At 40.2% G+C, this 15,000-nt stretch overlaps 2 protein-coding genes across 3 annotated transcripts in view; one reads left to right on the top strand and one right to left on the bottom strand.

Annotated features, from left to right (window-relative positions):
* Window positions 1–3,308, top strand: part of LOC138038516 (tubulin-specific chaperone A-like) — a 6,226-nt gene extending 2,918 nt beyond the window's left edge. The window contains exons 3-4 of the mRNA XM_068884401.1: window positions 291–377; window positions 2,732–3,308. Of these exons, the coding sequence (XP_068740502.1) occupies window positions 291–377; window positions 2,732–2,815 (171 nt within the window). The 3' untranslated portion in view covers window positions 2,816–3,308. The remainder of the gene's footprint in view (window positions 1–290; window positions 378–2,731) is intronic.
* Window positions 3,309–4,053: 745 nt separating this feature from the next.
* LOC138038515 (S phase cyclin A-associated protein in the endoplasmic reticulum-like) overlaps window positions 4,054–15,000 on the bottom strand; it is a 39,414-nt gene continuing 28,467 nt past the window's right edge. For both annotated transcript variants that reach the window (XM_068884398.1, XM_068884400.1), the window contains 11 exons: window positions 14,887–15,000; window positions 14,025–14,224; window positions 12,246–12,392; window positions 11,641–11,717; window positions 10,526–10,674; window positions 9,126–9,187; window positions 7,951–8,038; window positions 6,398–6,477; window positions 5,316–5,427; window positions 4,746–4,806; window positions 4,054–4,374 (listed from right to left, as the gene is read on the bottom strand). The exon at window positions 14,887–15,000 is cut by the window's right edge and continues 10 nt beyond it. In XM_068884398.1, coding sequence (XP_068740499.1) covers window positions 4,286–4,374; window positions 4,746–4,806; window positions 5,316–5,427; window positions 6,398–6,477; window positions 7,951–8,038; window positions 9,126–9,187; window positions 10,526–10,674; window positions 11,641–11,717; window positions 12,246–12,392; window positions 14,025–14,224; window positions 14,887–15,000 — 1,179 coding nt within the window. In that variant the 3' untranslated portion in view covers window positions 4,054–4,285. The remainder of the gene's footprint in view (window positions 4,375–4,745; window positions 4,807–5,315; window positions 5,428–6,397; window positions 6,478–7,950; window positions 8,039–9,125; window positions 9,188–10,525; window positions 10,675–11,640; window positions 11,718–12,245; window positions 12,393–14,024; window positions 14,225–14,886) is intronic.

Below are 15,000 nucleotides of genomic sequence, written 5' to 3' on the forward strand. Positions count from 1 at the left end.
ATATTAGATGTATTTTTGGCTCTTTGGTTAAGTTATTATATTATTTTGATGTTGCAATGCAGTTACATGTAAGCCATAATTAAGTTTATTGACTTCAATATGTGACTGCATGATACATGTTAAGTCCACATATAACCCTCACTCACCATACAGTCTCCAGCAGGACAGTGCTTAGAGCATGGTGGATCCTATCTTGAAGTTTAATTTCGTCATTATAATATTCTTTTTGCCTACCCTTGTTCATCTTTATGTGCACATGTACTCATCATGTGCGTTTTCATGATTGGCAGATAGAGGTTCTTGAGGAATCAAAAATAATGATCCCAGACTGCAAGAGACGCATCAAGGCAGCATACAACGATTTGCAAAATCTTGTAGTAAGTGACTTCCGTCATATTAAATCAGTCCAATTTAGTTATGCTAAAGTGGTCAAATCGTGGCCTATATCCACCAAATCAATCATTGCGTTCGACAGAACGCTTCCTAATCTTCTGGGTTGCCTGTTATCGTGTAGGTGCCCTGTGCACACAAGCGAAAGCTGACCCGTGTTTTTTCGTTCCATGGTTCAACTTTTCGGCGCCATTTTGAATGACGTCACAATTTCGTTGCGCCAAACATTTTGCCTCGTACTTCGTTGTTTGTTGGATGTGTTGAAAGGTTCAAGCTTTATCATTCTGCCTCGTGCTTCGCTGTTTGTCGGACGTGTTGGAAGGTTCAAGCTTTATTTAAACCCTTCGTCGGTTGCATTTATAAATTACAAGTAAAAGTAATGACATTCCGCGATGACGTTCCATTTCATTTTCCTTTCACCGCTCACCGCCTGTGAATGAGCGCGTCGCCAATCTATTTTAGGATCATACCTGATTTTTTGTTTGCCTTTTTCAACCGCCCACTTGATCTGTGAATAAGACCGAATTTTCTTGCTCCAACGGCTTATTACCTTTGTGGTATAAAGGATTAATTAATACGCCTCGATACGCTGGATTTTTCTGTTTAACTAGAGAAAGACGACGTGTTTTGAGTTTTCATGGTAGATTTTCGAAAAACACCCAGGGACCTAAAAAGCCTATAATATGATGAATATTGCTAACACAAATTATTTTTAAAATACAAGCTAAAATTTCTTATTTTTACACCTTGAATTTTGATTACAGCGATGTGAAATGGCGAGGGAAAAGTTTGCTTTTCTAAGGCCCTTGCCGGCGAGAGAGCATTGTGCAATGTCACGGCATACACGAAAAAAAAAACATATCTTCGGTTCTACCGTGCTTAATTCGCTGATTCAAACGGTAAAGTGCTCTCCGTTAAAAAAAAACAAGATCTTCATTCGAAGTTTGTAAGATGCGCCGATAATATTTATATGATTTTTCTGGAAGGAATAGTTTTTATTTTTATAAAGCACGCGCCGGCGAGTCTGTGTCCGTAGCGTCACGCAAATTGTTTACGAAATTAAATACGTGCGTCTTATTACAGTAGTTCAGCTTTATTATGAGACAAATTAACTCCCGAGTTAGGATTTCGAGTTGGATTTTCGAGTTAGGATTTCGAGTCGGTTTTTGCGAGATGCTCCAGCTGCAACGAATCGCCTTGGCTTTGGTATGTTAACCGTACGCGTGGGAACAGCCATATTTCATTGGCTATATTTTGATTACATTTGTTGACTTTAATATATAGTTCCAGTGGCCACAAATTGTTTAGTCTGTACTCAGCGAAGGTCGAAATTGAATCGATGGAAGAGTACTCTGAAGCCAAGACCTATAAGAGTAAGCCAGAACTAAGGAAGAGCAATGTAAATGCTGACTTATTTTATTCATCAGCGGAAATAATAATTATTGCCAGTCGCACGGAGTTTTTCCGGGAGTTTGTTAACATAAACCACGGGTAAACGGGCCGGAGACGCGAGAGCGAAGGTTACAGATGTTAGCTGATATTTGTGCTTCCAGCTCAGAATACCCGGAGTACTAGATGTAACACAAGTATTCTTTTTAGAAATCAGCCTTCATGCTGAAACATTACCAGTAAAAGTGAAAATGTGACGTTTAATAACATGAATTTGCTAGTTTACCGAAACTGGAGCCGTCACGCAACGTGTCATCAAAGGTCATATCGAATCGCATTAAATAAAGCAAGGAAATCAAAATCCACAGAACAATAGTGGACTTTGTCAGTATGTTATATGTCTGTAACACCTCCGCCGTTCACAGTAATGATTTCAGCAACAGACAACTATTATCACAGGCGGAGAACGCACTCCTAATCTTTGATTACTACTAGTAAGAATTATAATATTGTAATTGAGTGGTTACTGTTTTCCCATGCTGTGTGCCCAAGTAAAGAGCCACAAAAAGATAATTTTTTTGTTGCATTTTCATCCTTTTGCCTGCAATAAGCCAATATCAAAAATACCATAATACTCTTTGTTCGTCCCTCCGCAATTTTGCATAAGCATTGTTCTTACTTTCTCTTGGAACTTATACCCGGTAATGGTCCCAAGAGAAACTGGAAACAATGCTTATGCAAACTTCTGGAGGGACAAACAAAGAGTATTATGGTATGTTTGATATTGGCTAATTTAGCATAATACCAAAATGCACATTTGAAATTGACATTTTTTCTAGCCCTGTAAATGAATAAATAAATAAATAAATAAGGCAATGCAAAAATTTTACATACGTAAGTACCCTAACAATAGTTCATTTAAATTTGAATAATCTATTAACTGTTCTTCCAGGCCTCAACAGAGGAGGAATATGCAGATACAGAGGAACACAAGAATGCCAAGGCACTTTTGGATACGACCGTTCTCGAAGATTAGACAAGACACTGCACTGCTCCTCATTTGACTTACGTAGTTGTAAAAGTTGATTCCTTTCACAGAGACACATAGAAAGGTCATTCATTATTTTCGGAGGTGAAGGCACTCTCTGTTTTTTTAAACTGAGAGTGCCTTCAACTCGGAAAAACATGTGTCTCTATGAATGGCAACTTAATCCCAGTGAAACGTAGTTATCATTGCATTGCCTGCAGGGATCACTGAGAACTAGGGTGAAATTGACCTGCTGAGAAAGTACTGCAACTTCCTGTTGAAACTAGGTGAATTTTTTTTAAGCTTCAACAACATCTAGGTCCACTCATCTCTTCTGTCTAACAGAAGACAATTTTACTCCTCAGTGGAGGCCACTTTTGGGGTAAATGGGATGACGCCTAGGTAACTACAGGGTTTACATGTGTTCTACTTTGTCTATGGTTCCCACCTCATTCACCTTTTTATTTCAATAAGTTTTAGAATAAATTATTATTTATTTTGATTCATTTCTCTTACTTGAAATTGTCTATTGAAATACCAAGGTCTTAACAAATGACCTTTCCCCGTCCCCCTTAACCCTGTCTAACGCAGATGATTTTACTCTTCATTGGGGCCTGCTTTTGGGCAGAATGGGTTTATGTGCCCATCTAGGTAACTACAGGGTTCACTGATCAATACATGACATTGCATTCTTTACTTTATCTATGATTCGCACCTCATTCACCTTTTTATTTTACAATAATTACATGTATTTGATTGGACATTCATTTCTTTTGTTTTAACTTTAAATTTGTCTATTTAAAATAAATGGCAAGGTCTTAACGTATCGCCTTAGGAGAAACTTACCCTTGGATTTAAAAAAAAGCTTATTTAAGTAAATGCGAAGGAACTTGGTCTGCCTAAAGAAGATTTCCTTTGTAAAAATGTTCTGTTTGAGGCAACAGAACAAAAAAATATATATATCTTCACGCTATAGCTGGAGCCACATTATTTAACCCATTGATTCCTGGGAGTTAGACAGCCAGATGATTTTACACATAAACCAGGGCCGTCCTGGGGTTAATCAGTCAGTTTTATGTCCCCTCCATTTATTTATTTATTTATCAGTAAAAACATTCAGTCTGTAAAACTCACTCTTGCTCATTTATTTCAAATTGCACTTGAAACCACATAATAAAAATTAAATAGTAAAAACTTTATTAAATATACTGTACACTTGATATGAAAAAAAAAGGTGTAAACAAGTATTATGTTAATTTATTATTTTTATTTAAACACCTGCAGTAACAAACATTTCATAGGAATGTCCACTCAAACAGATTTCACGAAAAAAAGTATTGTTACCACATGATACAAATATAAAACAGAGATTCTCTGAATATAAACAATCTTTGAGAGCCATCGTTACATATTATTATTATACATGTACTAGGTGATGCAAACATTTACAAGTAACTTTGCATTACAAACTAGCTTCTCTCAGGATCCAAGAAGAAATTTCCTTGCTTGTTCCCACTTTGAAAGTGGAAATCTACTGACCAGTGCAAAACGCTGAGAAACCTTGCCATCTGGGGGGAAAAAAAAATCACAATTAGTGTTCAAGGTACAAGACACTGCACAGCAGGCTGCAGTGCGTTATAATAGCAAAATTGACCGAATGCAAAAATGGCCGCCAACAAATTATTCTTTTGTCTTTGTGTTAATTAGCCTAACTAGCCTCGTTAACACGTGTAAAATTGAAAGAATTTGGGCTGTAAAACGAGGCTAGTTAACACAAAGACAAAAGAATAATTTGTTGGCGCCCATTTTTGCATTCGATCAATAATAACAAGTAAAGTTTGTCGTGCCGTTTGTCACGTAACGCTAAACAAGGAAGACTAATAACAAGTAAAGTTTGTCATGCCCATTTGTCACGCAACGCTAAACAAGCAAGACTAACCTGAACGCCGTTGACTCTGAGATGGAAGCAATTGATCGTGCTGCACATCTAAAAGTTGCTCCTGTAAAGCAACAGTGTGTTTATCAGTGGTATTGATAAATGGAGCAAATGAGGGTTTTCAAACAAAATATGTTGATAGCTGCTATCCTGGCCTTCTCTTTTCTGTTTTGCATCATACTTTGAACAATTTTAGGTAGGTCCAAGTCGTTTGGACAAACCAAAAAAAGGTCCTGGGCCTAGAAGACTTGGTATCCCTGCAACATTACCATGGAGACTAAATGAAAATGAACATCACGGTACGTCGCTGAAGTTTTGCTGATGAGTCTATTTGCAAACCTTTCTTGTTCGGTGATTAGTCCTACCACAGTATTAAATGTATGACCAATTTTCTTTCTTAAAAGTGCAGATATTTGGCTCGGTCAGACAACACTTGCACGAGGTAAAAAAAAGGAGCAGGAGATTTCTCAAAGTAAAAGAAAGAATAACTGCTGGTATTACCGATTATTTTTTTGCCAAACTTATAGTTGTAAAGATTCTTAACGCATGAATTTGAAGAATTGTCTATTTTACCTCGACATAGTTTTCCAGCAGTGCGCAGCTCACTTCCTGTTCAATAATCCTTTTGTTTTCTTCGTTTTCAAAACAAGCAGCTATTAACGTTGGAAACAACACGTTTCGAAGTCTAAAACAACAACATAAAAAAAAAGGAGTGAGCATTTCTTCGCTTTATGAGAGACAAAAACACGTGTAGGTCGAGATAGCATCAAGTTTGGTGTGCGTGCAGATCGTGCTAAACTGCAGTTTTTGTTTTCGTCAACGTTGCGCACGTTCACTGACTGAGATCGCTCAAAACTACTGTTTCAGGTTTGCTGCACGTGCAGATAGTGCAAAGCTACTTTTTGCCGTCTGTGCTGTGCTGTGCTGACGTCAATTTCGTTTTTGCACATGTACGCGGCAGCAGATTGTGTAAAGCTATTGTTGCTTTTGATCAGTGTGCTGACGATGGCTTCGCCTTTGCGCTAGTGCACTCGTCCAGACCATGGAAAGCTATTGTTCTTGCTAATCAGTTGTGCTTTTTGGTGCCGTCTGTGTTAACATCAACGTCGTTGCTGCACACGAGCAAAACTACTTGTTTCTGTTCATCAAATTTGCTGTTTGGTGGAATGGTTTGGTGGACGTACAGAACGCGCGAAGCTAATGTTTTTCAATTGGGTGTCGTAAAACAAATACCAAAGTAATTACTTCGTCCAATCACAGCAAGTGCAAACAGCGCAATGAACCAATCAAAATTCGTAGCAATTCCATGCAACTTGCTCAAAGCGCGGGAAAAATCGCGCGTGCAAGTCGCGATTGTTTTTGGCTTTCCTTTTCATTGGTTGATAAACTCGCGCGAGATTTTTAAACCAATCACTAAGCGTAGCAACTGCAATCGCGTAATTACTTTCCACAGTCATTTGAAAACTGCTCGAATCAAATATGCTCTTTGGCGCCATTTGTCGTCGCTGCCCAAAAGCACATGCGCATATCGTGCAAAGCTTTTTAATCAAATATGCATTTTCGTTGCGTTCGAGCTGGCCTCGTCGTGGACGTTGTCACTACGTAGCCTTCAAAATACATCCCAAATCACTTGAAGACACCAAAAGGCTTCTAACCTTGGGTCACTAAAATACTGAAAAGGGAGTAAACAGAGATGTTGCAGCAACGTCGGAGGTCTTCCAGTTTGAACAAACACCTATAACGAAAAATGGTGATTTCAGTATAGTGACTGATCATGAAGGGCGGTTTTCTGGCGGGTGTCAAAGGTAATTCCGCAACGATTTTGGTTTTAATAATATAATAATAATAATAATAATAATAATAATAATAATAATAATAATAATAATAATTTTGCATCACTCTTCTTGTGGATCGGCTTGAAAATCGGACCACATTAGCTGTTTGTATACTAGACGCGAATAGTTCTTTCGTGATGAATTGCGCACATATTTACTCAGCTGCTGTTCAGAAAGTCCGTCCAGCATAAAAAGTGCCAAGGGACGGATTATGCATCCACACGAATCATCTTATTTACTGCGCGTTCTTAGACGCACCTAAGCGGATAGTTCATCTCGACGCATAATGCATCTTGAGCCCTTCTTTATACTGACAGACGCACAAAAGTGTTTGCCCAAGTTGGTTCCAAACGGATTGTGCGTCTCCCGCGGTAGTTCATCCCGTCGTTACAATTGACGAATAAAACGACATCGATGTTACGAGTCTGGTATAAAAACGTCATTCTGAGTCAATCAGAGGCCAAAGAAAGCGTACTTTTCTTTTGTTGACCCTGCTTTAAGTCTATACAATGGTACGCTGCGCGGTTTGTCTACAAGAACTTAACCATTACCGAAGCACATGACCTTCACACGTGAAACTTGCAACTATTTTCCTTGGAACAAAGCTGGAGATTTTAGGACACCAATTTTATGCCCAAATATGGACAAAAATAAGATCGATGCAGGAAAATGCACGAGCTACGTAAGTTATATCCAAATAACGAAAATTTTAAACTAAAAAAAAACCCAGCTCTGAACCCGACTTAAACATTTCACAGTCGTGAGCTTCTGTTCGTTGTTAGTAGCGCTAGCTCTCTGACTCAAAATGGCCCATACTGTTATCAAGAGCCATCATCGACGTAAGTACGCTTTATAAATAGAAAGTGGCAAATTGAAACTCTCCTTGCCCTCTGTAAGCTTTGGGAAATTTTCGTGATCAGATGATGATGATGATGATGAACTTTATTAATGTGTCGAGAATCTCTAGCGCATAGCACTAATTGGTGACACACAAAAAAAAAAATCTAGGAGAACAATGCTAAAAATAGTAAAAGCTAGGGAAACTAAAAAGAACTCTAAAACCTATTTACAAATAAAATTTTGCTTAATGACATAGTCTCAAAGTTAACAATTACAAAGCACACAATTGCTGCAGCCATCATCAGTTATGGCAGTCAGGTCTGTTCTCCTGATTTTAGTCTTGATATTGCTTGAATACTAAACTTTTGTGCTCTTTTCAATCTGTTGTTCTGCCACGCTAAGCTGCCTAGTCTCTCATTTTCTCATTTTATGGTGTTGAAGTTTCCCTCTTATTGAAACAAAGAACATAGACTTCTCTGGACTTCTCTGCATGCTAATGCTTTCCGGTGCAGCTTAGTGGATTAGTTAATTACCTGGTTGTCATAGTTCAAAACTGTAAAATAACCCACAATCAAAATAACTTCATGAAGGAGATACTCGTTTTTTCCCTCGCTGCAAACCCTGCAAAGAGAGGTAAAAGTGCTACGTATAAATACCGACGAAAAAGCCAGCACTTGACAGCTGACAATTAGATAATATTGGATAAATCCCCATTATCATCAATGACATGATAATCGCTCACGGTGTTTCTTTATTTTCATACTTTGAAAAGGGGAAGCACGATTGTGATTATGGGAGTCCTTTATAGAGACAAAGGGAAGCTTTCCGGTTCCGAAAAAAAAGCTTCCCATTTCTTGGCCACAGGCATAGCAAAGCCAGCAAAACAGTTTAGCTACACAACTTTGATAATTAAAAACGGTAATTGTTACAGCACTTACGAAACGTTGTGGACAAAGTCAAAACTCACCGAATTTAGTGGTACAGTTCACGGACCAAACCGGTAGCAACAAATTTTGCATTTGTTTTGCGATCTAATTGCCTCGAATTTGTCGTTTTGGGATTCGCCATGCAATTAAATTGATCACCAGTGAGACAAATACTAGTCAATGCCGGCGAAAATCCGCGATATCCTGACCGATGATATTCCTTTGACGTCATCTATTGTCATTAATGTGCCAACCAGACTCCTTATTGGTTCCTGAGGTTGGCACATTTGAATAACAAAAGCAATGTTTGTAAACAGATATCTTCCCCATAGACCAATTTCGATATATTAAAATTCAGTCCTAAACACAAGACATCATCTCGAGGCTCTGGGGAATAAACCCGCCATACAAATCCTTATATTTATTCCCCAGAGCCTCGAGATGATGTCTTTTGTTTAGGACTGTATTTTAATATATGGAAATTGGTCTATACACCTTATTCCAAAATGGCCGCCCTTTCAGTCTTCTTTTGCTTCCTTGCAAATTGGCCCTTTTGGCCTCCCTTTCAAACGTAAAATTCAAAAGAATATTTAACCTTGAAGAAGACCAAAAGAGCCAATTGGCAACCAAGCAAAAGAATACTAAAATGGCAGCCATTTTGGAATAAGGTGCATGTAACAAATTTTTAGGTGTAACAAATTAAAGACTCATTGAAGACTTAAAGGTGTATTGAACGGCGAGGTTTAGTCCACGCAACGATTTTCATTTTTACGCTTACATACCACAAAAGATGGCTAATTATGTGCCGGAATTCTAAAGAGACACCTTCTGCTCCCAAAGATACCTGAAAGTCAACATAAAAGATTTTTTTGGGGTCGCCAAAAATGTTTGTCATTGTAAATAGACCATATTCGTATTCTCGGTATTGGACTGGAGCTACCTCGCAATGGAGGCTAATGCGGGGGAATCTTTTCAAATGCAAATACTTTTTAATATATTCCCCCGCATTAGCCTCCATTGCAAGCTAGTTCCAGTCCAATACTGAGAATACGAATATGGTCTATTGCTAGCAGATAGTCGCTTAAAGAAAGGAAGAAAAAGCGACTCCGCAAAGGGAACACGCTCGTCCCGTTTCGCTTTGATGGCGGGAAATTGTCCCGTACTTTAAACAGGAAATTCTCCCCTGCCTTGTCTTTTTGATTCAAATGAAAAGCGCCCCAGGTTTTAACCCTCTAACTCACAGGAGTGATCAGTATGCAAATTCTCCTCACAATTTCAAAAATACTGTCAAGTAGACAGTTATTGAGAATGAAGTTTAATTTGCATTACTAGCCAACTAAGAAAGCTACGGTACTAGTAACGAGAACGAACTTTTTCATCTTGGGAGGGAAAGAGTTAAATTAATTAATTAACGGGAGTCGAACACATGCCCTGTCGAATTGGTCAGACTCAGTCAAAACACTTCTTTACCATTAAGAATTTATCACCACGATGATGAATACGTGGCCGTTGCTAGAGGTCCCGGTTAGGCCATCTACGAGCTGGTCATGCATTTACGATTTTGTTACACCCTTTAAAGCGCACCTAAACTGAAAGAATTTTCGTTCCTAATACATGTATAAATCTCTCTATCCAAAGCAAACACGTGTCACCCTTGATACCCAGAATTTCGCTTTTTCTGGGCAGTGTGCTGGCCACGTAAACTTGTAACGTGTAACTTCGTCTCTGGTTTGCATAACTGTTTCGAATTCTCCCAACCCCTCGAGTGTTTATATCATCCTATGCAAACACAGGAAAAACGTTTTCTCTTGCTTTTACAAAATCTTTCTCAAAGATAATTCAACAAATGAAGGAAAATGCTGGTTTTTTCACTTTTTGATTGAAACAAATTTTCTTGACACACGTTCATATTTCCTACCAACCAATCAAAACGCGCGTCTGACAATACATAACCAATCAAAATTCGTGAGATGTCACAGCCGTGTTTACATACTCTCATCTGAACACAACTATTGACCAATGAGAGTGCGCGTACTATCCTAATCATTTTATAATTGAATTTAGGTGCACTTTAAACAGTAAAAGAAAGATACCTACTCAAGCTTAACGGGGAAACCGGGAAATTGCTCGCTTTAAGCTCAATCCCGATGGCACGAAATACTCGAGTAAATGTTCCACCTACTTGCAAAACATTCAGATTCACTGTCGCCATATAATTCAACGTACAGAGCGCCTCGGTGATCACGTTTATAGTCGCCTCTGCAAGCGCAGAGCTTGGCGATTGCGCACTCCCCGTGTTCATCAGAATGGCATAAAGGAACGACACGATTTCTTCAACAACAACAAAAACACCTCTATCAGCTTTAACGTACTAGCAAACGAATTCGTCATTTTTTCCTGTTTCAATCATTATCCAGGAAACGAGGAAGACAAAATCCCTAATATAAACCTTCTACTGTCTCTCCTTCCCCTCCCACCCTATATACTCCTCACCCCACCACCCTCAATAACCAGGAAAGAAGGAAGACAAAATCCCTAATATACCCCCTCTACTACTCCCCCTCCCCTCCCCTCTCCTCCCACCATATATACTCCTCACCAGTCAGTCCCCTTTACACTTTCTACTTATCCTTGAGCCAAGCCAAGGTCATTTCCGCGATGACGGATGACAGTGACTGACGTGTAATTTGCATATGAATTTATGACATGAAGGTAAATCAATAATCTATTTTTAGATCGCGCCCAGGCTGCGAAGGTTATTGTATCTCTTGTTACCAGGGCCTTGCGGTCCACTTTCACACCAACGGACGAATAACGTGTTGTCTTTGAAATAACCACGCAGAGCAGCCTACCACGCAGTATGACACGGAACTAATAACAATATATTTGAAATTTTCATTGGAATAGATCCAGATATTGTAGCATACATTCCCTCCCTTACTTCGCATTCTCTTGTTCAAATATTGACCTTGTAGTTTTCAGGGTGTGCGCGCGAAGGCTTTTTCAACAACAAGAAGTGAAAAAGTTTGGGAGTGATGTGTGAGAGCTAAAACCAGTTCTAAACCCAAAACTGAAAAACTTTGCCGGCGTTAAACGATTCCGAACGCGCTTTATAAACGCCTTTTACTGCTGCAAATCGTGTTTGAAAAGACAGCTGTGAGACCGTTACAGGCAATATACCAAATTCCTTTTTACTGTTCCGAGGAGATATTTTCTTATTCTACAACCTCAGTCAAACAGCTACGTTTTCTCTACTCATAAAAAAATACTGCACGGCAATTGAACAACTTTACCTACCAACAAGTTCGGTCTGCTTGAATGTCGTGACAAATTGAGTGGGGTCTTCTTTTCTTGTCTCGAAAATATTACTCGATCTAAGAGGTAATAAGGCAAGGCAAATCAAAGAGATAACTAAGAATAATCCAATTCACAAAGCAAAGCAAAAGCGTGCAGCCGTCCCTAAGCGCGGGAAAGAGCACGCAAGTTGTAGTCTGGCCTCCGATTGGCCGACATTTAAGCCAATCATCAAGCACTGTGATGATGATGAACTTGATGCACTTTAGTTGACCCTATTTAGCGCTGGGGCAATAATTTGTGACACTGTACCGAAATCAAATCAAATGAACTCGCATCGAATAATTGGCTGGTTTTTGAGGAGGGGGAAAAACCGGTGTACCCGGAGAAAACCTCTCGAAGCAGATCAGAGAGCCAACAAACTGGACCCACATGTGACGTCAAGTCTCGCGGTGGAACCCGGACGGCACTGACCACTGCGCCATCTCTGCTCCCAAATCCCTCCTCCCTACTGTAATTCAAACAGCATGCAACTGAAAACCGATCCAGTGCTCCTACACAGACCTGTTTTATTTCAATGTTTCAAGTTTGTCGTTGCGGTAACTCACCGTGAACCCAGATACTGTGCAGTTGCAGACAACAGAGATAAACAAGCTTGGGCGAAATCGACAGTTGTAGGATCGTCATCGAGAGGTCCATGTATTGTACTGAAGAACGACCTGATATCATCAACGACACCGGAGCACACAACGTAGCTACAGATTGAATGGAAAACAAAGAGGAAAGTGAGACATCGTTATAGATAATGAACTTTATGTCAGTGTCAAGTGTAATTGGCGCTGAAGCACTAATTGGGGACACTCTACAGAAACCAAATCATATCAAATCATTAGGTTGGTTTTTGAGAAGGGAAAAACGGAGTACCCGGATAAAGACCTCTCGCAGTCCAACCCACGTGTAACGCTAAGACTGGGAATTGAACCCAGGCCACCCTGGTGAGAGGCGAGTGCTCTCACCACCGCGCCACCCTTGCTCCCTAAGACGTCCCGAGCCTGGTTTTCACTAGCAACGCAAGCAAAAGAGCGAAAGGATCAAAAATTTTCCTTTTCCTTGTGCTTGAGCTTACGCTTGCGTTACCTTGCGTTGTGTGAAAACGGGACGTAACGAAAGCACAGCGCAAGTTGTGATGTTCGTACAATGAAAAAGACCCGTTCCACGAATTCCAATGGCAGCGCCGTGTTGTAAGAGAGAGCACGAAACAGTGAAGTTTTGTCTTTGCGTCGTGTGCTTGTTAGTCTCCTTCACAGCCTATAGAGTGGTTACAAATGCAGTGTAATACATTATATTAAACGTCTTTCATTGGTAGCCGAAAAAAGCGCATTCTTAACGACCATTTAACGAATGCATGAATGCGCCTTTCGCCTTAACGACCATTTAACGAATGCATGAATGCGCCTGCCGAACTTGAGACGACCAGAAATCGATTACAAATTTTCCATTGTTTACGCCTGACAGCCTAATTCGCCAACCTTCCCGATAGCTCTCCACGAGCTAAAAACGAACTCAGTGACCCCCAATTTTTATTGCAGGAGAGTAATTAGCAGGCTAAAAATAAACTCTCTGCAGAGTTAAAAAAATCATGACCACCTTTACCGTTGGAAAGTTTTAAGGTGGCTCCAGAGAGTTTTTTAAAACTTTGCAGAGAGTTTTATCTTGGCCTGCTAATTACTTTCCTGCGATAAAAATTGGGGTTCACCGAGTTAATTTTTAAGATACGAACGCTTCAAGACAAAATACAGGGTTTTTTATGGCTCTTGCGTTACCATGGTAACCTTTTTACGTCACGTTAAGAAGTGCATCTTGTTAAGCAATGATTGGTGTTTCATATGGTACCATAACCTTGCCGTTACATGAAACAACTTTGTAGAGGGAATCGTTCTAATGAGACATTCCCTCAGAATTATTGAACCCGGTACGAACCACCTTAAGCTAATTTCTTGCCTGTTGTGTAAAGAAACAAGGCAATTTTTAAACGAGTAAACTAGTTAGGATACGAAAATTTCCAAGCTCTCATAAGAAGCAGTAGCCTGTCGTTTGCAATTTCAAGCGAAGAACGGGGCCAGCATATACAGGAAAAAGCGAGCTGTGTTTAGCAGTTACAGTGTGAATCAGTCCGTCAGCGTGTCCGCGACTCCGAATGTGAGATGGTCTGTCGGCCGGACAGCCGCCAGCCAGCCAGCTAGGGTCGGCCGGCCGGCCGGCCGTTGATTGAGTCAGAGCCAGTCAGTACGTCTTACATCAGTCAGACATTCACTTTTCTAAGTCTGTGCCCCAAGAAGAGAAAGAGAAAGGCGACCGCGGTCGGGCCCATTCACCACTTTATTTACCCAATCAAATCCACCATCCTCTGAACTAACGCTGCGACCTCTGTCTCCTTAGGCGACGCGGTTGCGAAGCATTTTAGCACTGTAGCTAACACTTTCAACAGCGCAGTAGCTAAGGGATCTGAAGGCGAGCGAATTAACGAACTACTTCCGGGTTCCTTTTCTGAAGATTTCTTCGAGGCGTTTTGTGATGTAAAGACACCCTATTGGAAGAAAAAAAAGAAATTAAAGAAAAAAGAAAAGAAAAGAAACAGCCGTATTGAAGCCTGGTCGTGGGGGGTCTGCAGGGCACTTAAGAAGTTTAAGATTGTTCGGGGCTGTCTTGGGCACCTCTAACGCTTTAGACTACTGGCAGCCATTTTTTTTCTCGTTTGTCCGTCGAACAACAATTGAACAAGGACGGCGAACAAATAAAAGAGACGGTTCGTTCGTTGTAAATATTGCAAGGAATTCAAATTAATGATCGCCGGTATATTGTGAAATCTGTCCTTGCTTTGTTCTAATGCCGCTTTTATGTCACGCCACAGGCGTGACTTCGAGTTCCACAGTGTCGAAAAATCCCGGATGGGCTCATTCGTGATTGCAAGAGTCTATTACGGCATAGTCAGAAACCCGGTTTAAAAATACACACTTTTCTGACGCTGATCGGGACTAGGCCAGTTTGGGTAAATCTAACTCTAGGGTGATGGACTCCTAGCGTTTGTGCTTTCTGTCGCGGTTTTTGAGCTTGTAGTCGTAACTTGTGTCCAGTTCTATCCAAAACCTTTCCAAGTGCTTTTCCCGCTAGGACTGCGTTACAGATTTCGCAAATTAAAGATAAAAATACCACAACGAAAAAGGTCAATTCCCTTACTTACAAGCTCACCTTCATTTGAAAAACGAGTAGATCTACCACTGTCGAAAGTTTGTTTGTAAAGACCATGTAACGGCAGTTGTCCAGGCATTCGCGACAGGACAGGCTCATCACGTGAGCAACATT

Source organism: Montipora capricornis, chromosome 2 (assembly GCF_036669925.1).
Source record: "Montipora capricornis isolate CH-2021 chromosome 2, ASM3666992v2, whole genome shotgun sequence".
In the NCBI taxonomy this organism is placed as follows: domain Eukaryota; kingdom Metazoa; phylum Cnidaria; class Anthozoa; order Scleractinia; family Acroporidae; genus Montipora; species Montipora capricornis.